Raw genomic sequence first — 22,213 nt, 5'->3', positions numbered from 1 at the left:
CTTTGGTAGCACGCAAATAAGTAGAATGGCAAATGTAGCGACTATATGAACAATGTGCGGATTCGTTTCTTCTTCGATTTGGGGTACTGGAATCCTTGCTTTCAACGTTCTACCAAACATCCCCATGCTTTCCATGCCCCACAAGATCAAGATACAGATTCATGGGGCATCGTGACTAAGGTTGGGGTATGCTTCGATACCCCGCATCGACAGGGATGAAGCTGCTGGAGAAAGGCCCATGCGTAAGATGTTTTCGTTTGATTATATTGACGAAGAAACTTTACAAAGGTATTTCTCGAATTTCCCTTCCTCTGTACAATTGCTATTCTCTTTTTCTTCTGCCTTACAGCTTCATCCTAACTTCCAAACAGGACTAGGTTACACCGGACAAGGCCCGAACATCTGCACAGGCCCCACAACCTTTCAGACTTGCCGTCGCATGAGGCGGAATCGTTCCGATCGTCAGAACATTCCGTATAAACATCTAAAGAGCTGTAAGCCCCTACCCTTCTACTAACTCTCCTACAATCGCCGATTTCTACCTTCCACTTCAATGCTTTCCAAACCCACCATGTCCTCATCTCTCCCTCCCACACCCACCCTATCCGCCTCCCACTCCGGTATACCCTCTCGTCTCCTCCCTAAAGCTACAAAAGCCAAGTCCCTCATCTATGCCGGCAAAACTACCCCCGATACCATTCCACGGACACGCGGTCTCGCTCTTCCGCAAGGAATATCAAAACCCGCATTCCTCTCCGCCATATCCTCCCTCCGCGCCATCCTAGGAGGCGAAAATGTTGAAATCAATGACGGTGAGCTCAAGAATGGCTGGTACATGGAACACCCGAATACACATGATATGATGCCGATCCTAAGCTCCGAAGAATTCGTTGCATCAGCCGTGGTATATCCGGGGAGCGTTTCGGAAGTCCAAACGATTACCCAATGGGCAAACCAACACCTGATTCCCATTTCCCCAATATCCTTAGGCCGAAATCTCGGCTACGGCGGATCTGCGCCCCGAGTCCGCGGCTCAGTGACCATAGATCTTGGACGCAGGATGAATAAGATCCTCGACATCAATGCCGAGGATTTCACATGTCTTGTGGAGCCCGGTGTTACTTTTTACGCTCTGTATGAGGAGATCCAGCGCAGAGGACTAGGAGATAAATTGTGGATTGATTGTCCAGATTTGGGTGGTGGGAGTGTGGTCGGGAATACGTTGGATAGAGGTGTTGGATATACGCCGTATGGAGATCATTGGGCGATGCATGCGGGACTTGAAGTTGTGTTGCCACAAGGGGAGGTAGTGAGGACAGGGATGGGGGCCCTTCCGGGGAATAATACGTGGCAGAGTTTTCCGTATGGGTTTGGGCCGGTTAGTGAGTATGTGCCCGGGTTTTCTCTCCTTCGGGTCTGGTTTAAGATGATGGTCGAATGCAACGTCTGAGTTAGATCGTGAAAGGCTGACTCGGAGACCAGTGGGATATTCTCCCAGTCTAACTTCGGTATTGTGACGAAAATGGGGATGACGCTTATGCCTAATCCCGGAGGGTATGAATCTTTTGTATGTCGCTATTTTCATCTCCAGGTTTCCTTGTTCTTCCGCCTCCCCGTCGATTCAGTATGGAATCTAATTGGACGGGTAGATGTACACCTTCCAAAATGAATCCGACCTTGCCCCACTCATCGAAATAATCCGTCCACTTCGAATATCGAACATCCTCGAGAACGTCGCGCAATTGCGCCATGGTCTTCAAACTATCTCTGTAAAAGGTCTCCCGCGAACAACGTACTACTCGGGCAGCGGCCCAATTCCCGAATCCATCATCCACGAAGAGCTCAAAAAGACCCCGACCGGAGACTGCACCTGGGTATACTACGGAATGACGTACGGCCCTCCACATATCAGGAAGTATAAAACCGATATCATCGACGCCGAGTTCCACAAGATCCCTGGGTGTCGCAAGATTGATCCATCGACACTCCCTACAGATGAATATTTCTGGTCGCGCGATAAAATCGCCGCCGGAGAACCGGATCTAGAGGAGTTGCTTTGGACGAATTGGGTGCCAAATGGATGTCATATTGCTTTTAGTCCTGTTTCACCGATCCGTGGAACCGATGCTAGTAAGTTGTATGAGTTGGCGAAGAATAGACATGCGGAGGCTGGGATTGATTTGATGCCTGCGTTTTGTGTGGGGCTAAGGGAGATGCATTTGATTGTGGAAATCGTGTTTGATGGGAAGGACGAAGGGATGAAAAAGAGGGCAGAGAAGTGTTTGAGGTATGTCAGTTTTTACGTTATCGGAGACGAAGATTAGAAGGTATATGAAAGGGAGGTAGTGATAAATGTTGACTCGACAACAGAGACATGATCGATGACGCTGCGGCCCTCGGCTATGGTGAATATCGCACCCACCTTGCGCTCATGGATCAAGTCGCATCGACATATTCCTGGAACGACAACGCACTCATGAAGTCGGTCGACCCCGCCTACATGTAGACACAACTATGAACTAACTATATTTTGACTAGACTCAACGAGAAGCTCAAAGACGCCCTCGACCCGAACGGGATTCTAGCCCCTGGTCGGTGTGGTATTTGGCCAAAGAGGTATCGTGGAAGAGGATGGGAGATGATGCAAACAGGGGCTGGGAGTAGTGAGGGGAATGGTGTAGCACCTAGCCCAGGTGAAGCAAAGATTTGAGAAAGTGGCTGGAATGATGAGAATGTTGGGTAGGAAATGTATTGATGAATAGAGATGAGTAAGCCGGGATAGAACCTCTCATGCATGTCATAATTGGTTAAACCGATATGAACGTAAATGACACATGAAAAACAAGCGGTTCCTACAAGCTAAGAGCCGAATACCCACAGATCCCGTGATATGTTATCGTAAACAAAGACAAGAGAACGTAGCCGTTCTCACTATCCCATGAAACTGAAGAAGAGCAGGATGAACGAAAATAGACGGACACGTTCGGGCTGGACTCTTGCTTGGTCACGTCAGGCGTGTGGGGTCATGCGGGGCAGTCCGAGCTCCGTTTACTTCTTACATCTCACAACCCCAAGTTCTCATCCATCAAAGGCCCTCACTCAATTCACATATCAGCATGTCATCTCTTGAAATACCTCCCACCCAGACAGTCGCCTGGATCGAGGACCCCGGCCCAAATGGAAAGCTGGTGATCCGGGATGGAGTTGAGGTCCAACAGCCGGCGCACAACGAAATCCTCGTGAAGCTGGAATGCTCTGGCATTTGCCATTCGGATTGCCGCAATGTAGAGGGTATGGGCGTCTACACTGACATTCCTGGCCATGAGGGGGTTGGTACTGTAGTCAAGCTTGGTCCTGGCGCGTCTGACTCACTAATGGGGAAAAGAGTTGGTATCAAGTGGTTGTGGAGTGCGTGTAACAAGTGTGCTGCATGTGTTGTTGGGAACACCAATAACTGTCCAAATCAACTGAATACTGGGAGAAGTGTCAGAGGCACCTTGCAGCAGTACGTTGTTGCCCACGCCGACTTCGTATCATTAATCCCGGATGGCTTGGCGAGCGAAGTAGCAGCACCGCTCCTATGTGCTGGTCTGAGTCTGGCTGGCGCTGTCTCCAAGTGCTCCCCGGAGGTTAAGCCAGGCGAGTGGGTCGCTATTGTTGGCGCTGGTGGCGGACTCGGACATATTGGAGTCCAGATCGCTGCCAAGACCAAAGGATACAAAGTCATCGCAATCGACAGTGGCGCGGACAAGGCCCAGCTATGTAAAGAGATGGGGGCGACTGCATTCGTCGACTACGCAAAAGAAGACGTCTTGAAGACAGTCAAGGGGCTGACAGATGGCGAGGGTGCTCACGCAGTTATCTGTGTAGCCGGCTCCGAAAAAGCCTACGAACAAGCACCAAATCTAGTGAGGAACAATGGCGTGTTTGTATGCGTTGGTCTGCCGCCAGATGCCTTCATGTTTCCTATGTCACCTATCCAGATTGCGAATCGAGGTTCGTCTCCTAGTCAGCCCTTTATCAGAGTCCACAGGGTGATTTCATTAGGTCTCATCATTAAAGGTTCATCAACCGGCAACAGCGCTCAGATGGATGAGCTACTTCAGTATGCACTAGAAGGGAAGATTACACCGAAAATTGAGGTTTTCGAATTCTCAGACTCGCCAAAAATCATCCAGGAGTTGCAGAGATATGAAGTCACGGGAAGAAAGGTTGTAAAAGCGCCGTCATGAAACGGATAAATTAACAATTCAATTCACTTATGACCAACAAGCTTACCCTCAACCTCTGTGTTAATCTGCAGCGCAACAAACCTCGCATGGAACAGCGTGGGCGCAATATCATCAGGGCAGGACTATATGTTTGGATCTAGAAGCACTAGAACAAGCGCCAAGCGGGATTGGTTAGAAAAACTCATATCTAATAGGCTTCCAAGACTGACTCCCTTCACCAAGCTGCCAGCAATCATGCAATTTCTCTGCGACTTAGTATCCACAGTTCGACCTACTCTCAGCCTCATATTACCTTCTTACCCAATTGCAAAGGTAATAATATCGACTTCGAACTGTGTTTCATCTTTGAGTTTGAGTCCTTTGGAGGTGTACAAACATTGTTTTGAGCTAGATTTGACTTTGATCTACAAGTCTATCGGCATGTATTCACAATCAGGACATGAACTTACCTTTCCTTCTACAATCCATTTGCCGCACTAACATCAAGATCATGTCCTCCAAGCCTCTCAAAGATGCAGTGCATCAGATCGGCTTCGTGATCGACTTTAAACCCGGCACTTTCTATCGCCTTGAGTTTGACAATGTCCGAGTTAACCTAAGCTAGTATGAGCTCATTTTGGCAACTAGCCAGTCGATAGCGATGGGGCTCGAGCAGAAGTGATAGTCTACCTCGATGACACCGGCTTCTAAGGGGTAGAAATCTAAATCGCTATTGGCGTTTCTAATCAATAAATTAATGTTAATTCTCACGACAACTAGGTCAGCCTACAGTGAAGAGGAAGGAATCTGGTAGATATCACAACTGCTGATGTCAGTGGGTGTACATGCAAATAAGTTTCTTCCCAACTCACTGGTTTTATCCCCTGCATCATGGTAACATCTATACCTACATTCGTCGTATCTTCTCCGACGTCGTGTGCTGTATTCTGTTAATACATATAACTGTAAGACGGCACTATGAGCTTACCCGTATTAGTGGCGCGAATCACGACACCCTTCTTCTACTAATGTGCCGAAATTTCGTCCGCTGCATGCAAAACCCCGCCTTTAGACAAGCTCTGTTGGCCGTTAGTCGCCCCAGTGTAACATTCAATTTTCCACTTGCACTCACTCGATTAGCATGTTCTGGCATCGTTGATACCCTACCAGTAGTCTCAGTACAAAAGATGGTACGTCGAGCTTCTAGTCTCTCTTTTACGCCATATTTGGTAAGTGAAACAGCTCGTAACCGTCGCGCATCATCCTATATCGCTGATTCCACGGTGGTCGACTTCCAGAGATTCTCGTCTCTCGTCGCCGCCAGCCTACGGTGTGCCATTTCATTAGGAAGGGGAAGCAAAAGACCTACTAGCTGATACCCATTTATACAGTTCTCATAATACTGTTTCAGATATTTCATTTCCAAAAAGTAAGGCGCACCCTTCGGCGGATCAAAATTGAACTGGAGAGAATCTAATCGTATGTTAACCTAAACTTGGTAATTTCCGCACCCTCACAGCTCTTCATTTAGGCTTTTCACCTGGAACTAGGTGACGCGGCAGAACGGTCAAGGAGGATGGCCTCGCGCCCATACAACCAATACACGAGTTGTTCTTTTCTTTCTCTCCCCTACGGAACCTTGGAACTTTGGGTAAATATGTAAATATATCGCTTACCGGAAATATTAGCGTTCGCAGTTCCTTCCTTTCTCTTCTAAAATCTCCAGGATACTGCTACTTTTATATGATGCTGGACCTAGATGTTTAGTTTTTGAGGTCAGCGGCCTGACAATGCAGGGTCAGGATATGCGGGGTCGAAGGCGCTAATGATTATTTTCCGGGAACATAAGAAGATCAGGTTAGATCTTAGCGTGCATGCTAGACAAGGGCTCATGTGGTGCTTATACAGATCGACTTTCAGATATTACCGAGGAGTGCGAGATTTGCTTCGGGGGGAGAAAGAAAGAGCGTGTGGATATTGTTTTATAATGCTAGATTTGAGATTGCTATGATAAACTACGAACTATATGAATGACTACTTGAATGACTACTTGAAGCATGTTCGGCTCACAAGCCAATAGCTAACCCATTCCTCCGAATAATCATGGCAAAAATGCTCCGACAGACACCCAGGTAAGAGTGCCTCAAGCAGCAGAGGACAAGGAAGGCAAGACTTGGCTCCAGGAGTAGTTCGCTTGAAACGGTTCCATGTTTTCGACCTCACGGGCACGAGCCCGTGCTTCGCTCCAGGAGATTTGAGCGGCGACAGAGGCTGATGGTGTCCTAGCTTGTTTAATTGCGTTGGCTAGTATGAGCTCTTGCTCTTCATTCATGAAATGATCGTTGAATTGATCATCGATGGCTATATCATGATCATTGCTTGAGGCATTGCGAGACGAACTCCAGGCGATTTGGGCGGCGACGCAGTCAGATGGCGTTCTGGTATTCTTGACAATGCAAGCAAGTTTCTTAGTTTGGTCTTGGTCTTTGGGGAGAGAGGGAGCGTTGTTGTTGTCAGCGGTTGAAGTTGGCTCTTTGATGATGCCAGCGCGTGTCAATTCTTCCTCTTCGGCAGCGAAGCGGGCCTCGAAGTCTTCCTCAGACAGGGTGCTAGCCAGAGAAAGCTGACTCCAAGAGTGGATTGCAGTGGGGTGTTGGGGTTCACTTTCGGACTTCTTGGACGTCTTAGGTTTTACATGATGGTGGGCCCTCTCTAACGGCCTCGAGGGCTTCGGCTTCTCCAAGATAGCAACGGCGACTGGTGCGGATTGAGGTGCCATGGAGGTTGTGATAGGATCTTCCATGTCAAAGCGTTCGTCCAACTGGGCGTCATATAGTCCATTGAGGGAGGGCAGGAGTTGGCCCCAGGTGTGGTTCACAGAGGACTGTGGAAGGTTGGTGGGTTGATAAGACATGATGATTCGTCTGTACTTTTCTGGGGGAGCGAAACGAGTTTAAATTTCGAAAGAGTAGTTATTGAATGTATTTGTAGAGTTGCTGTTGATTGCTGTATGTCCTTGAGAACAGCTCATCGCTGCATTCTTATACCTGTTTTCCCCTCGTTTCTTTCGCGTCCGAGACTTTATGTCGGCTGTACAGTGGTGCGCGGAAAAGAGGGGAACCTGCATTGTGTATTGTTCCAGAAAACCTATCGAAAACGAACGCAATTAGGGATTGGAGGACTAATAACAGATGAAAGGACGCCTACTCCAGCCTCTCGTCCTCCGGCCCCGAGATGGAGATCTACAGCGGGGTGTTGGAGCCAAAGACGAAGCAAAATCGCCGACTCGCCGATAGCTCGGTAAGCAGTAAGCGATGTTTGGAGCCACCACAGCCCCCGATGCCGACAGCCCCATCTCAGCCGCAAACTGCAAACACGCCATTCGTTATCTCTGCCGAGAAAATTGGTGACGCAGCCTTCGCTTATGATCATCTGGTCGGTTGTCCCTCAGTATTGCGGCATATCCAATGATTTGCGTCGAAACCCGGACAACCGATGGACATCTTTGAAATATCCACGAAGATAGACACATGATACATCACATTGATGGGGAGTCGTGAATAGTGTTGCCCCCGACAATATTGTCTGACATTGCTAACAATCGTTGACGCTGGGAACACTCTAACAAATATTCTTGTTCTCTCTACATTAATGGACCTGTAAGATGACATTCTTAAGGCTTCCTTCTAGATTGCCCTACTAGCTCCTCCTTGATTCTAGTTGATATGCTAACCCCTTGGGTCATTTGACCAGTCTCGTCTCCTTTCACCTAAGTTATTCGCCTTTAATGACCGTCTCTCCGAACGGGGCTTAATACTACTCGATGATGCAAATGTCAGAGTCCGCGAAGAAGTGCTCCCCAGTGGTAGATTTGAAGAGTATCCTTTGAGATTTACCCGTGAGTGAGCGGAAAGAACCGTCATATATCTGTCAGGTTTAATTACACCAAACTAGATTTCTGAGGGCTCTGTACACGTCTCTGTACGACGCCCAATTTAACATTAACTTATAGTCCCTGGGAGTCTACTAGCCATCTAGGTACATCTACAGAAAAACTCACCTTCATAGCTTAGCCCGAAGGCCACGTCTCCCACTGAATACATTCATCACAAAACTCCGCCAATTCAAATTCGACAACCATTAGATCTGGCATTCCAGGGAAATGTTGCCGCTCGGTATCGACTATCATGTTTTTATCGTGCCAATCACAAGATACAATGGGGGGATCTTTGGTGAGGAATCACATTGCTTCAACAATCTAGACGAATGTGTGAAGTATGAATACCTCTAGGATTGGGGACATCAGAGCAGCGGAAGTGCGATACAAGCTCCTCCAAAGGTGGCCCAATCCCTGCTGTTGCGACCATCCACACCACAACACTTCCCAGACTACAGTCTAACAATCGAAATACCCGATGATGGAATACTCCTTGGTCAAGACCGAGCTGCTAGAGATTCTTGATCTCTTTCCGAGATTGCCAGGGATCTTCTACGCAACGCAATTGCTTGATGATACGGCCTTACTCGAGGACAGATATGATGTAGGGAATTGCAAGGGCAGCACTCTTGAGTCCGTCCTTCAGGTCGAAAGAACGGTTCCTTTCGCTGCAAAAAATACCGTCCTGCCAGCACCACTCCCGATTGTACTCAAGAAGACATACTCTTTCGGCCGGTTCTCCTCTCCACTAGAGTTTACAGGAGACATCGGTAGGCGATCCACACAATATGCCACGGTCAGGAAAGGCTGTTGACTGGAATATGGAGACGAGAATTTTGTAACTAGAATTATTCTTCGTTATAAATAGACTCAGACTAGCATGGATGTGTATGAAGGATTCCCCAGGGCTTCCTTTCACCTGGTATTATAAAGCCTACCTAGTAAGCTATGTACGGTGCAGTACAATTCTTTATAACACACTTGCGGAGCTCCTGACTAGAGTTTCCAGTCGTTAGCGAAATCGGCTTCCGTGCTACTCCTGCCGTGACCATTTGTAAGCGAAAGTCTTAGCACTCCTACCTTTTACGCTTCAATCCTTTGCAAGGCACGTATTTTCTCACTATACAATAGCGTACACCTTTATTACAGGCTGAGTTCCCAAGGGTGCGGCAAGGCGAGTCGGTTCATGCTCCCTACTAGCGTACCCGCCTCCTATGTCACTTGCCACAACATATTTCCAATATAGATTTATAGTATGCTATAGGGGGTATATAGGACGAGAACGATTGGGGATAGCGGGTGGCGAGGGCCCCCGGAGGGGGATGAGTTATGATGTGAGATATTAAGAGAGATTAACATGTCACTGTGTTCCCTCCCTCATAATTCCATCTACCCTCGCCAGGTCCTTGAATCGTAAGCTGGGGACCATGTATCGGAAATTTCTCCCAAAAAGACACATCAGCTGACCACTTCTAACGAGACGCAGTACTGCACTATTCGGCGATTTGAAGGCCTGTACGAGTGAGATTGTGTATAAGTTCGTACGGCAGGGAGGATGAGAGGAGGAGCCGTACTGGAACTGTTACAGCGCACGTGATCTGTACAGTTAGTACACTTAAATTAAAGTACGGCGTGCTCTCGTTAAAACAGCTAAGATAATAGGTGCCTAGGGGTAGATTACATTGCCCGCTACAATTACTCTTTAGCTACAGACAGCGTACTATCGCAGGATGAGACAGGAGACGCATTGTAGAGGGCTCTCAGCTTCTACAGCCTACAAGAGTGCGTAAAATGGACTACAGAGGTGTCTAATTAACTAGGTAAGCCTTGTAAAACGCGTAGATGCCTAACTCTGCAGTAGAAAATAGGTACAGTAAAACACTTAGAAAGAGATTTAAGCGCCCTTGCAAACCCTTTAGCTAATTAAAGCTCTAGAAAATCCCCTAAACGTTCCATGCAGGCCTACTGATTGCTAGAGCCCTTGTACCCCTCTAGAATTGCTATACAAACTTCTTAAAGGGGTAATAAAACCCGTAATATGTACCGTACCTAGGGCATCACTAAAAGTACAGTGCATCTCACGAACTGGGTACGTTTGTACTGAACTCGTGACCGTTGCGGTTCACTTTGTACGGACCGTAGAACGCCCTGTTGGAAGCCCTGCATCAGCTCACCCCTCACACCCTTCATTTTCAGCTGATTAAATCCCTCGCAAATCGCGGCATATCGCCAAATTCATCCTCGTTATTCTTAAACACTGTAGGATTCTTAACCGTCTTATTTACCTGGGAGAAGAAAAAGCGTCCTTTACACGAAAAGACTAATGTTAGACACGCTCTATGATCTGCCCAAACCACCCCGAAATAACTGGGAACGAGTGTGGATTTATTTCGGCTGTAATGTGAGGTCAAGGTGCTGCTGCTCCGAGGATTCGAACACATGTAGTAGATATTGATGTAGATCTGGTGCATTGCGTTAAGCAGAATTATGGGCAATTGGGTAAATCGCAGAAGGTGGGCTATTTGTACCCTTAGCTCCGAAACTAAAGGTGCAGATTCTAGCCGTGGTATGAATGACTCTAGGGTAGAATTTCCTGCTGGCGAGAGGGATCTTGCATGAGTGAGTGAAATCTGATGGGATGAAGCTAGCAAGGGCAAAAGGTGTGGGTCGGAAGATTGCAGCAAGCTTTAGATGTAGCATAAACTAGTACTGAACCGTGCTGATAACCATTGGAGGCAGTTATGGAGCATATAAGGTTACTGGTTTGTCCGCGAATTAGTCCATGCGCTAGAATCGCTACATGAAAATTGTTGCGCCGAAGATGACTTCCCAGATGGTATTGGACAATTTCGCCGACAAACGTAGAAGAGGCGAGGAGAGCGTATTATAGGTTATTCTAGGTTGTACTAGTTGAATATATGACTATGTGGAGTACATCGAGATAATAGCCTCACATGACATCAGTATCACAACTTGGTGTCCCAAATCTACATTCAGCCTGTGCTCGTCTAGGTGAGGTTAGTACTGCCGGCGGGCACACAGTGGTGTTTTTGGGGGTATGGGTTTATGTATTGAGCTTGAGGGGTTATATCTTCCGCTAAACAAGCTTTGAGAAGGAGATAACTAATAAATGAGAAAATTGTGATGCAGTTCCCTAGCAAACCTTTAATCCTGAAGAATTCTGTTACCTAAGGTTTAGAACTTAGCACTTAGCCCACCTGGCTGACTCCAGGTTTTCCTGGTTGGCTAGTTCCCACTATACTGTATCACTCCTAAATGTATCCTCATCGTTTTACTCTAGTTTAGCTATCTTGTCACCATCCGCTACCATAGTGCTGAAAACATGCAAGTCTGCCTCAACACCCTCTTTCAACTTTCCACAAAAATCCCTTCCACTAACCCCTCAACCAACACCTCCCTTCTCCCGAACTTCCACCCCCAGCACTTCACTCGGATACAACTTCCACCACCCCTGATTTCCCGGAAACTCCTGCAAAACCTGACGCTCGCATTTCCCTTCCCCAATCCCAACATACTCAATGCCTGAATGAGAACCACCAGCCCCCCAAGCTTCCACGAATTCTTAAGCAAGCGTTAGTGTTCCCCGACCGCCAAGTCAAACTGCTGTAACTGTTCACTGATGAAGGGAGCGAGACAATAAATTTCACAATCTTAACATTGCGAAATTTGGTTAGGAAGGGTGAGGTGCAATGTGTCACAGCATCCCTCGAATGCCTCTGACCCAGGCCACTTGGTCGATAGTCTGTGGGTGGGATTTGACGGAGATTAATGCAAAGATGTTGTACCAGCTGCGGTTTACTTTATTCTTAGCTTAGGTATTCGCGAAGCAGGGTCGTGCCGACCCGGAGTTAGAAGCCGGATGTAAATTTAACGCAACCCCCATCCCAAACTTCCACAACTACTTTCAAACAAGCGGGATCTTTAATTGTGTGAATGTGCCTATACTGTCCGCTAAGAAGTCTCAGCAGTGTTCTGCAGATGGGAAAGGAGAGTAAGTGGATATTCTGGGGCAAATGATGTATTTTGAGGTGAATTCTAAAAAGAAATGTGTAGAGCATGTGGATATCAGGTTCATTTTCGCAAAGCTATGGATGATCGATAGGTATGTCTCGGCGTCCGTATATCAGCTCCCAGATTGTGCCGCATAATTCAGAAGGAAAGCAAAGAAAAAGCGAGGTTTGACGAGGTAATGCCGTCGAGAATTGATCCATCAGCATTCTACGGAATAACGATGGTTGTCGGTTGGCTCACTCCTCTAGATGGCTGCGCATCTGGTAGTGGGTCCCTTCTCTGCGTGGCTACGCACGCGGTAGGTGGTGGGCAGCTGTACGCTAAGCGTACAGCCTGTGACAAGGGTGAGCAGGCAAGAATCTTCTTATAATTGACTACTGCCCTCTCTCTTCGTACGAAGAAAGAGGGCTGTTAAGTACACATAGCCCCTAACGCACGGGCCAGATAGCCAACTGTTTCAGGCAACTTAATTCAGCTGTACGCATGTACAGACGCAGCCGTACTTACGTACGGACAATGGTAATGATAATATTTTTCGGCATGCGAGTCATAACAGATATAGTGGACATTGAAATAGTGGGCAATTGGAGAAGCGTGAGACGAAGAGGGAAGCAGACTAGCACTTCTCTATGACGAAGCACCCCGAATTAGAGATTAGAAGGCGCGGATCTTCGCACTTCAAATCATTGTCCGCATGATGTGTAAGAAGTTTGAGCTGTTCCCGCTGAAGCAATACTTTAAGTCAGGCTGTTGGTGACTGTTTGGATATAGAGCTATACCGTATACTGGCACCTTCATGGTAATGCCGCATGGGCTCACGCCAGTTTGGGCGTATACCAGGGCAGCTTAGTGTTAAGTCCCATCTGCCCAGCCAGGTCAGCGAAACCTTCTTGAATCACTTTCCGACCCGCAAGTTCATTTGCAAACTCGAGTTTCTGCTTCAAGCTCCAATTCTCACCGTGATGGCTCAGAGCGAAGAGCATCCCAGCGATAAACGTGTCGCCGGCACCTATCGTATCCCTTACCTCCCGAGTCTTCATAGTCCAGGCGTTGACGCTCTGCCAGACCTCTGTACCATCGCCTGACTTTTGTAGTGCGACCGCACCCGCTGAGCCCCAAGTGCAGCACAGTAGAGCGTCCGGTAGGGTTAGAGTAGCTTGGGCGGTGAGACATTCCTTTGCCGATGAGTAATTGTGGCCCTACTATTTGATTAGTCGGAGAGCCGAAAGTAGCGTGATTTAAGAAATTTCCAGTCTACCTCTGCCCAAGATCTTGAAAAGAAGACCGCATCTGCAGCACTTGCTAGCTCTTGAAGTCCTTCGCGACCTGGTTTCTCAGCCTCGACACTGATCTTAAATCCGGGAAGCGAGGCGCGGAGATATTTGATACCATGGAGGATGATGTCTGGGATCCGACCCTGCTGTAGGGTTAGAAAGAGTTGTACTTCAATAGTGATAGCTGCGAGTGAAGAAAGCCGGCAATTCTATAGACTTCGGAATCCCAAATCGTGGTAATGAAATACTAAGGAGCACTCCATCAAACTCCATCAATCATTAACTATTCCTACAGTACTCTTTCACAGTCAAATAAAATGAACTCATATGCACCTCAAAGTGATACCACCCTTCCACCGCTTCCTTTGACACTGACAGTAAATGAGCTTGATGTACAAACTCCTCCTTCGTCATTTCTGGCAGCTCGTTGTAATTAACGATGGTTCTGGAATTTGTTTCCCCGTTCTGGAAAATATAGCTCGATGGAGACTCATCATACGCGACCCGATATATGCATGATGGATCGATCTGAACCTTGGAGTAAGAGTCGCGGATGAATTTTGTGGCGCCAGAATGTTCTGAAGGGAGCACAGCTAGGAAATGGAGTTCTATAGACTCATCGATGAATTGTTCCAGGACCGAGAGCGTGTTGGGGCAGTTTCCACCCAACCGGCGGGTTAGTTTCGTTGCGCGTAGCTTGGAGTCTTCGGTGGGGAATTTCGGGACCCTGATGAGTTTACAGATGAGGTTGAAGACGCAAGAATAATGGGGCTTACGTCAGGATTGTGTCAAGATAGCATGCGCCAACGCAGATGATATGCTTCATCGTAATTTTTTCGACCTTAGAAGGATAAGACTGCTGAACGTCACTGTGGTGGAGGTTGCTAGGTTGGTAGCGTACCGAGATCTCGCGACGCTAGCCAACCTTGATCACACTAATAGAACACAACAACATGCATACAATCTTCTGAGCCTTTCCCACCATCCGGCCCCTCCACATTGAACTAATCTGGGATTCCGAGCCTGTTTCATTTTGTCGTATCAGCCCGCAAAAGCACGAGCAGCCTGTTTGCGAACGCGCCAATAAGGGGATGGCCAGCCACCTCGATAAGGCATGAACCGAGCTCATCCCGCTTCAACTTTGCCGGGCGGCAAGCCGTCTTCGATTCCACGCCCCAATGCAGATGATTGGTGGCGAGGGATGGCTGACCAAAGCGGGGAAATGGCAGTGGGGTGACAGTTATGGGTGGAAAGGGCGTCGCAACCTCGCTCAATGACTCCGGATGCAGTAATTCATGCAGCAATTTAAACTTTGACGGGAACATAGCTGTGAGTGGAAGCGTGTGATTTGTAAAAGCTGTACTCGAACGCTACGTTCCACGACCTCTAGTAATCTTCTTAGCCCTACTCTTACACGATTAGGTTTGAGGCAATTACGTGAGACAAATTTTAAGCCCCACGGCCGAGTCGATTGTTTTAGAAGCGCAGTGTGCGGACTGATTGGGACTCAGTCTGAGTAAGAATTAACAGCAAAGCGTAAATTTTGAGTGTTTCAAATAGCTACCTACTTCTTAGCGCCCAAGATTACTCTTCACTCTATCTACTCAGATAGCTCCCAAAAACAATTCAACTACAATGTCCACTCGTCAAGATGGACTTGGAAAAGCTGCTATTGAAGGTACTTTTGAGGTTGACCAAGCTGTTGTGAAAGGTTCGCATGCGGTCCCATCACGCGAATGGTCTTCGCTAAATTGCTCCACGTAGCACTTCCTATACCTGGTACTGAGGTCATTTCCTGCCATGCTTACGGCATGTGGGTCTGGGCTCGCCAGGCACGTTTGACTTGCCGCCTACCTTCCGGCGAGGTAGTAGTCTACTTTTTAAAGGTTCCTTTTTGAGATTTCTCAACATTATTACTTGCTAAACCATCTCCAGGTGACTACAGGCGAAAGTGATCGTCTTATGGCGGAGGGCCAATATGAGTCCGACAAGGCAGTCTACGAAGTAATTCACTCCTTCTGCCCCAAGCCATATGCCTGGGGTAAATACGAAGCTCCAGGACCGGCAAACTATTTCCTTCTGGCTGAATTCCGCCACATTGGCCAACAGCCACCAGAACCAACGCGCTTTACGCAGCGTCTAGCAGAATTACATAAGAGATCAGTCTCACCAACAGGCAAATTCGGCTTTCACGTCACCACGTGTCACGGCAAAGCGGCCCAGCTCACAGACTGCTGGGAAGACTCGTGGGAAGTTCTTTTCCACAAACAGCTGGAACATGTCTTTGAGATGGATAAGGCGAAGCAACCTTCCTGGCCGGAGTATGAATACTGTGCACAGCTTATCCTTGATAAGTGCATCCCAAGGCTTCTAGGTCCGCTACAAAGCAAGGGGAGATCGATTAAACCTTGCTTGGTTCATGGGAATATCTGGGATGGGAATACAGCGACGGATCTACGGAATGGGGAGCCCTTCGTTTTCGATGGAACAGCGTTTTATGCGCACAATGAGTTTGAGCTCGGAAATTGGAGGACTCCAAGGCATCGGTTGAGCAGTAGAACGTATATCAGGAGTTACAAGCGACATTTTCCTGCAAGCGAGCCAGGTGTGTACTTCTATTGCGTCTATTTCTCGAAAATGATTTTGACGCTTGGTGTAGAGGAAGACTGGGATTCAAGAAACCTGCTGTATTCGCTCCGAGTCAACATCACTGCCGCATGGCTGATCCCGGGCGCCAATTACCGCGAAAGGTAAGTCTCCATTCTGTCCATTCTGCCTGTCACATCGATATTTGTAGCTAAGGGCCTATCCCCAAGTTGTTTTGAAGATATGAAGGAGCTTTGCAAGCGCATTTGTCCTGATGATCTTGAGGCTTTTAAGGACGCTAGCAAGGGAAAGGAGAAGGGCGAAGATGAAAGTGAAGAAGGTGAGGAGGAGGAGGAAGAAGAAGAAGAAGAGGAAGAGGAAGAGGAAGAGGAAGTATGAGAAATTGATAGCTCCTTAAAACGCAAAGAACGTTGGCAAAACATAGGATGGCGGCTTTCATTGCCTGAAGCGCTCGGCTTCTCGGTGTCCCCGAGTGATAAGGCTTCAAGTACATCGCCTGGTATTCCGCGGTCTGTCTTACTATATTAGATGACTGCTGTTGAGCTGATGGACCGCTAAACATGGCCTCATATAGTAGAGATTTGAGGTAGACGTTATCAGGCAGCTGGAGAAAAGAAGGCATGTCAGTGATAAACGGAAAATCATAGCGATATCGTGTTTCGGGTACGAGAGAAAGCTGAAGAAGGAGGTCTCCATCCTCGACATGGCGGATGATAGTGTCGGCATCAACACCGTTCCGAATTCTTTGCATAATGATTGTAGCTTCTTGCTCGGTCCTCGCCTTAAGCATGTCGAAAATCTGCTCGTACGTGCTCTTGCTTTGCTGAAGTTCATCAAACTTGCGCTTTAGTGCCTGGCTGTGAGTCTCGGTAGAAACGGTGTCGTAGTCGCAATCCGCGTTGCGAGAGATGCAGACACTACATCGTGGACGCTGGGCATCGCACTGGAGTGGCTAATGAGCGCGTGCGGAACCTCTTCGGCGGACTCAAGCAACCTTAGTCTTGCGCTTGCGGCAAGCATTGCACGCTGCTGTCACCACCTTCCTCTTCTTGCCTTCAGTGGAAGGCGGGTATGGCGGTTGTGCACCGCCACGGTCCGGACGACCGCCAGGAGGTTGGGGGAGCAGTGGTCGAAACATATCGGGCATGGTCAAAGTGTCGCAGAGTTGAGGGTGGACATAATGTTTGGCACCACGCTAAGTGGGAAACGGAAGGTGAGTCAGTCAAAATGGGAAGGGCAATTGGCGTGGTGGCGGTGGGCTCCAAACTTGTGTGCGTTGAGCCCGTGCACGCCCTTTTGTATCTTTTCACGGTTTGGGGTGCCTTCTCAGCGAATAGCCCTTAGCCTTTGCGGCTAGTTCAGATGAGATAATGGACTCTCTAAAGTGCATAGAACTACTCTAAGTCTTAATGTTTATATTGTTAGGAAGTTAGCCTGCTATAGAGAGCCAAGAAGAAAATAGCCCTTTAGATGTACCTAATGGTTGGTATATGCAAAAAGCTTAGTATAAGAGCAACTTCGAGGCCTTAGATTTTCCAATCTTTTTCCAATAAGAGAATCTAGGTATAATCTACGCTAAAAGAACTTTAAAGATCTTGCTTGCTCTTTCTAAAACTATATAACATGTTAGTATATTTTTCTACCTAAAACAACATATTTCGCGATTGTAAGCTTATAGACTAAATTGCTGTGCTAGCTGGGGAGCAAGTTTGTAATACATAAGAAGATAGGGAAAAGTCGAAGCAGTATATTATTTACAGCTAATCCAGCCAAGGGTTCGCGGACAGCGCATCCCCGCCAGTCGAACCACGTCAAGCCCCAACACAGTCCTTTATCACTCCACCCACCCGGGGAACTCCAGCCGCGCAGGTGTGCAGGATCGAATCTGGACAAATATTGGGGGCGAATAGTGCATCGGTGTAAGTCGCTCTCTCGACGCGTTTGCCGTCCTCAACCTTCGCAGGATCTGGAAGGGGCCATGCCGCCGCTTTTTATCTCAGTATCTCTAACTGACCGTGGTTATCTTGGTAGCAATTGCGGCACGCATCACTCCACTGGGGAGTTTCGTGAGGGGCTGAAAGTGAACCCTCGCCAAAATATCGATCCCCAGCGTTGCGCAGGACGGTCGTGAACCATTTCATCCACAAACCCCACACCTGCATCTCACACTGTTAGCTCATATTGCCCGAGAATTTCGATCAGAAGTGTTCATGTTCAGGTCTCCTCCCTGTCCAGTGCCCTTTCCTTCACATCGTAGCACACTGGTTCGCAACTCAACGATTGTTGCAGGAATTGCCTCTAAATCGAGCGGGCCGTCTACGGTAACTGTCTCTATCCCGCCCTGCAAATCCTAGAACTATTCTACATATACGTCGTTATTTATAAGAAAGGGGTTGATCTGCGGTGCGATGAGAAGTGATGATTGGGGCGGCATACAATGCCGGGGGTCACGTGCAATATTGATGTACCTAACGAAAGTCACCACCTCAAATATTCATGCACGACGTCATCATCACGACCTAGGCTGCAAGAGACATCAACAACAAACGAAAGCTTCATCGGGTTCCCTATATCCACTCTTGAAAAGGCGCCTCTGCTCTTGCTCCGGCATCGTGCCTTGTAGCCACGACGGTCGGATCCCCTGATGTAAGGCCACTTGCGCATCCAGTCCACGAGACCTTTGATCTCCCCACTCAACCTCTTTCGGTGTATTATGATACCTGCAATGACGTGAGTATCTCTCCTACCCTGAAAAGCAGATGCGACAGCGCCCCATTCCACAGTATGTCGGAAAATGTGTGGCAACATGCCAAATGCCTGGTTCGACGCTACTGCCTACGTAAAGACGATGCCACGAGAAATGCAGTTTGTTTTTCAATATTCGTAGTTTATGAATCCTTTCGATGGGGTGGATACATATATTTGCACCCTAGTCGCGGTTACACCACGTTGTGGCTGCATAATGGAAGTATAGTGCTCTGGTAAGACCCTCGCTTTAGATTTCCGAGTACGGTACGGTAAATAAAGCCGAGTGCATATGACACAGGGTTCTCAAAATTTTTTGGCTATTCCTGTTGTCTAGTTTTCCTCAACATTTACCGTCAAAGCGAGCTATCCACATGGAACTGACTAAGGATTTGGAATTCTATACCTAGGTATCTCAACAACTACTAATTCATGTATTATTCAATTTCCATCTAAGCTACTGAGCCTAATTTACTGCATCTATTACAAGTTCAGAGAGTGCAGGTAAATGATTGTTAAAAATGTTTTTTTAACAAAAGAGAGCTATATCTAAGTAAATTTGTTCTGGCTTCCTTTATCTCAACAACGAATGGCTGTGCACTTTAAAACCTGAGAAAAGGCTACAAATTAGGCCTAAGGTCCCATTCTAGAAATTTCATAATTTAAGGTCTTTTTGTTAAAATATTTAGGTTTAAAAATCAAGTTCTTTTAAAAAGGTTTGTAGGTACCGTTCCTGCTCTAATTTGAAGTGTTCCAATTGTCTATCAATTGGACTAGAATATACCGCAAAATAGACCCTGCGGATTGGAAGACACTATATCCCTAGTCTCACCCTTTTGAATATCCGTCGAGCAGTTATGTCAAGCACAAAAGCTATTTCTTTGGGAAAGAAAACAATCTTTTTTGGTGCAAAACCTCAACAGCGATTTCTGCACTAAAGACTAGATACTTTATCCTAATTTCTAAGAAGCTCCGTAGACATGCCGAATTGTTGTAGTGTAAAACAGGGCTTATAAAAACCGCTCGGCCTATTAAAAGATTTGGCAAATAGTGATATTAGAAGATGGGGTCAATGGTAAGCCTAAACGATATGATCAATATGATATCACAGTCTAACGCTTGTAGATATTTCAGGTCACAAATTTGGATATGATCTTCTCTGGCGTCTTATCGAAGCTATGTTGGACCCTGCTTCAACGGGGGAGGAATGGGCGTCCGCAAAATCTTGAATATTGCTTGTTATCACGGTGATGTTGCTCCTGATTGATTCCGTGATTACATAAAACGTGATGCGGGCCCAGGACGGGACCTTCTTCCAAGGAAAATTTGCTGGTTGTCCACCCCATTACGCGGAAAATTTACTACCAGGATCTCGAAAAATTCAGTATTCCTCTTGGATTCGTGATGATTCTGGGTTGGCTCTCTCGGCGTGGACTCATAAGTCACACTGATGACGATCGCTTGATCCATGATCTTCTAAATCCAGAAGATTAAATAGATGACAAGATTTTCGAAGTCATCGTGGATCTAACCATGCCGGTAGGACCGCGTTTCCAGAAACTCGCTCAGGGACGTCAAACTTTGGAGCAGATCTTTGAGCGAAAATGCGAACTTAGGCTGGGGGGACTTCTAACACACTTTTATATTCTGGGCATCCTGTACGAAGATTCATGGTGGTTGGCTGACGGGACTAATGATCTTGAGGATCGTCTAGAGTGAACCCAACAACAGCCACCTCGAAAGTTCAACATGCTCATATTGATGAGGGTCAAGAAAAATGGGATCAGGATAAAAGTTTAGGTGAGACGGCAAGCTTCTTGTCATACTACTATCATAGTGGGTTATACATAAGTCTCTACTTGTGTTACAAAACTACGCCTATCAGTGCCACAGATCCCACCCAAACGTGCACCAACCTAGTTCCAGTCAATAGACAACGCTACTCCAAACGCACCATGATTAGAATCTATGGCCTTATCAGTCGTGAGGGTCGGCTCACGAAGTCCCTACGATTATACGACTTCAGTGACCGTAAATTCTGAAAACGTACCAAACGTACTATGTCTTGTTGAACACCTTAATGGCAGATACCTCCCACGCTAGCCGTTGTGTATCCAACAGTCGGAATATTGCGTAGCCCCGGACCTGCTGGTCCCAGCGGCTCCCGCTTGCACAGTACGACTACGAGGGCCGACCCGGCAGGGAGTTGAGGATTGATTCGCGATGCGATTCGGAGGTACCCAATTTGGAAATATCGAAAGAGATGGGGTCACTGAACATGAAGACACCATCATATCTCGGTTGATTCACTAGTTTGTTTGCATTACTACATCGCGCAACCACATAAACTTTACACGCATCTCGTCTTGCCCGCAATGAGTATTTATCCTGAAGTCGACACCTTCTCGTCCACGTAACAACTAACTAGAGCACCACCCACCTCCACCTACAAAATTTCTTAGAGAGATTCCCGTATTAGCAGCTGCTTCCCGCCATGGGAGATACTTCAGTCTTAACTCAACGCTAAAAGCTCTACTTTCCGCTCTTCCCGATGATCTGAGTGACCAGTTTGTCAATGGAGCGATTAGGATGCTCCAGTCCTGGCAATGAAGCTGCAGAATCTCGCCCGCATCATTTACGAGAAAGCGCTTGGAGGGGAACAGTGGAGCTCAAGAGCGCTCAAGCTCTACTAGCAGCTGGTTGCAACGGTCGGCGCCTATTTCACTAATTAGAATAGTTATTCTAAGCTAAGAAAACACATCCACTTCGTGTAGAGGTAGTTTGGTCCGAAAATACATTTTGAACACATGCCAACGCCCCACTCCATCAAGCAGATGACCAAATCCAAACATTTGTTTGCTAATGGCAACTTCGATGGTTTCTTTGAGTTCGGCTTTCAAGAGAGTCTATTCATCGATAGCGTGGATAATAGCATGGATGACTTTGCTGCTTGCCTTCGAACTCTTCATGGATGCAGAGCCATGGCGACTGAAAGTTCAAGGGAACAGTTGGCAAGAATAGAGGTTTCTGGCTATGGCATCTTCGGTTGCCGCTGAAACTACACAGTGGTAAATCATCCAAGAAGAGGGGAAATTGAATATAATAGCATGACCGTAGCGCTATCTAGCCAAAGGTATAACCGGAGATGAAAAGTTATTCTAATAGTGTTATTTAGTGAATATGTGATTGATTTCCGTTCTCATTGACGAAAAAGTTGCTTGTGAAGTCTTCGCTCCAAGGTATCGACTGCATTCTTGGTTAAGTGAATAGGACCATGCACACCTAGCGCAATTTAGAACCATCACCAAGAGTAACGTTACTAGGAACCTAGATATCTACCAGAGCAATCTTGTATAGTGCAATATTTTTTGACTTCCATACTCAGGTGGATTCCTAAGTTCGGTAGG

General features: G+C 47.1%; 8 protein-coding genes across 8 annotated transcripts; 4 read left to right on the top strand and 4 right to left on the bottom strand.

The window, feature by feature from the left end:
* Nucleotides 1-571: 571 nt before the first annotated feature.
* Nucleotides 572-2,710, top strand: BDR25DRAFT_381947 (FAD-linked oxidase-like protein; the record flags this gene model as incomplete). The annotated part of the gene is made up of 5 exons (XM_033697741.1): nt 572-1,386; nt 1,483-1,567; nt 1,650-2,287; nt 2,371-2,481; nt 2,539-2,710. 5 exons carry the CDS (start codon nt 572-574, stop codon nt 2,708-2,710), a joined length of 1,821 nt encoding a protein of 606 aa, XP_033551971.1.
* A 383-nt stretch (nt 2,711-3,093) lies between these two features.
* Nucleotides 3,094-4,264, top strand: BDR25DRAFT_279065 (uncharacterized protein). Its single transcript, XM_033687728.1, has 2 exons — nt 3,094-3,996; nt 4,048-4,264. Exons 1-2 carry the CDS (start codon nt 3,117-3,119, stop codon nt 4,230-4,232), a joined length of 1,065 nt encoding a protein of 354 aa, XP_033551970.1. The 5' UTR covers nt 3,094-3,116; the 3' UTR covers nt 4,233-4,264.
* Nucleotides 4,265-6,201: 1,937 nt separating this feature from the next.
* On the bottom strand, nt 6,202-7,383 carry BDR25DRAFT_300968 (uncharacterized protein). Its single transcript, XM_033689480.1, has one exon. It carries the CDS (start codon nt 7,123-7,125, stop codon nt 6,355-6,357), a length of 771 nt encoding a protein of 256 aa, XP_033551969.1. The 5' UTR covers nt 7,126-7,383; the 3' UTR covers nt 6,202-6,354.
* A 1,246-nt stretch (nt 7,384-8,629) lies between these two features.
* On the top strand, nt 8,630-9,481 carry BDR25DRAFT_350539 (uncharacterized protein; the record flags this gene model as incomplete). The annotated part of the gene is made up of 7 exons (XM_033694712.1): nt 8,630-8,918; nt 8,950-8,986; nt 9,045-9,070; nt 9,149-9,192; nt 9,254-9,280; nt 9,312-9,364; nt 9,445-9,481. 7 exons carry the CDS (start codon nt 8,630-8,632, stop codon nt 9,479-9,481), a joined length of 513 nt encoding a protein of 170 aa, XP_033551968.1.
* Nucleotides 9,482-9,508: 27 nt separating this feature from the next.
* On the bottom strand, nt 9,509-11,827 carry BDR25DRAFT_350538 (uncharacterized protein; the record flags this gene model as incomplete). The annotated part of the gene is made up of 14 exons (XM_033694711.1): nt 9,509-9,661; nt 9,694-9,727; nt 9,863-9,915; nt 10,231-10,356; nt 10,407-10,792; nt 10,864-10,907; nt 10,949-11,070; nt 11,108-11,146; nt 11,187-11,336; nt 11,367-11,404; nt 11,467-11,543; nt 11,579-11,730; nt 11,758-11,785; nt 11,817-11,827. The coding sequence occupies 14 exons, from the start codon at nt 11,825-11,827 to the stop codon at nt 9,509-9,511; spliced, it is 1,413 nt and encodes a 470-aa protein (XP_033551967.1).
* A 1,168-nt stretch (nt 11,828-12,995) lies between these two features.
* On the bottom strand, nt 12,996-14,280 carry BDR25DRAFT_212814 (Ribokinase-like protein; the record flags this gene model as incomplete). Its single annotated transcript, XM_033684733.1, has 4 exons — nt 12,996-13,379; nt 13,439-13,597; nt 13,788-14,181; nt 14,231-14,280. 4 exons carry the CDS (start codon nt 14,278-14,280, stop codon nt 12,996-12,998), a joined length of 987 nt encoding a protein of 328 aa, XP_033551966.1.
* An 809-nt stretch (nt 14,281-15,089) lies between these two features.
* Nucleotides 15,090-16,439, top strand: BDR25DRAFT_381945 (putative Ketosamine-3-kinase; the record flags this gene model as incomplete). Its single annotated transcript, XM_033697740.1, has 5 exons — nt 15,090-15,165; nt 15,219-15,340; nt 15,390-16,059; nt 16,114-16,204; nt 16,271-16,439. The coding sequence occupies 5 exons, from the start codon at nt 15,090-15,092 to the stop codon at nt 16,437-16,439; spliced, it is 1,128 nt and encodes a 375-aa protein (XP_033551965.1).
* Nucleotides 16,440-16,647: 208 nt separating this feature from the next.
* Nucleotides 16,648-17,196, bottom strand: BDR25DRAFT_186444 (uncharacterized protein; the record flags this gene model as incomplete). The annotated part of the gene is made up of 2 exons (XM_033684250.1): nt 16,648-17,004; nt 17,056-17,196. Coding segments are annotated over 2 exons (498 nt in total), but the record flags the coding sequence as incomplete, so codon positions are not given.
* Between the last annotated feature and the right edge of the window lie 5,017 nt (nt 17,197-22,213).

Source organism: Lindgomyces ingoldianus (assembly GCF_010093535.1).
Source record: "Lindgomyces ingoldianus strain ATCC 200398 unplaced genomic scaffold BDR25scaffold_5, whole genome shotgun sequence".
In the NCBI taxonomy this organism is placed as follows: Eukaryota; Fungi; Ascomycota; class Dothideomycetes; order Pleosporales; family Lindgomycetaceae; genus Lindgomyces; species Lindgomyces ingoldianus.
The sequence above is the reverse complement of the archived record's forward strand: the minus strand, read 5'-3'. Positions and strand labels throughout refer to the sequence as shown.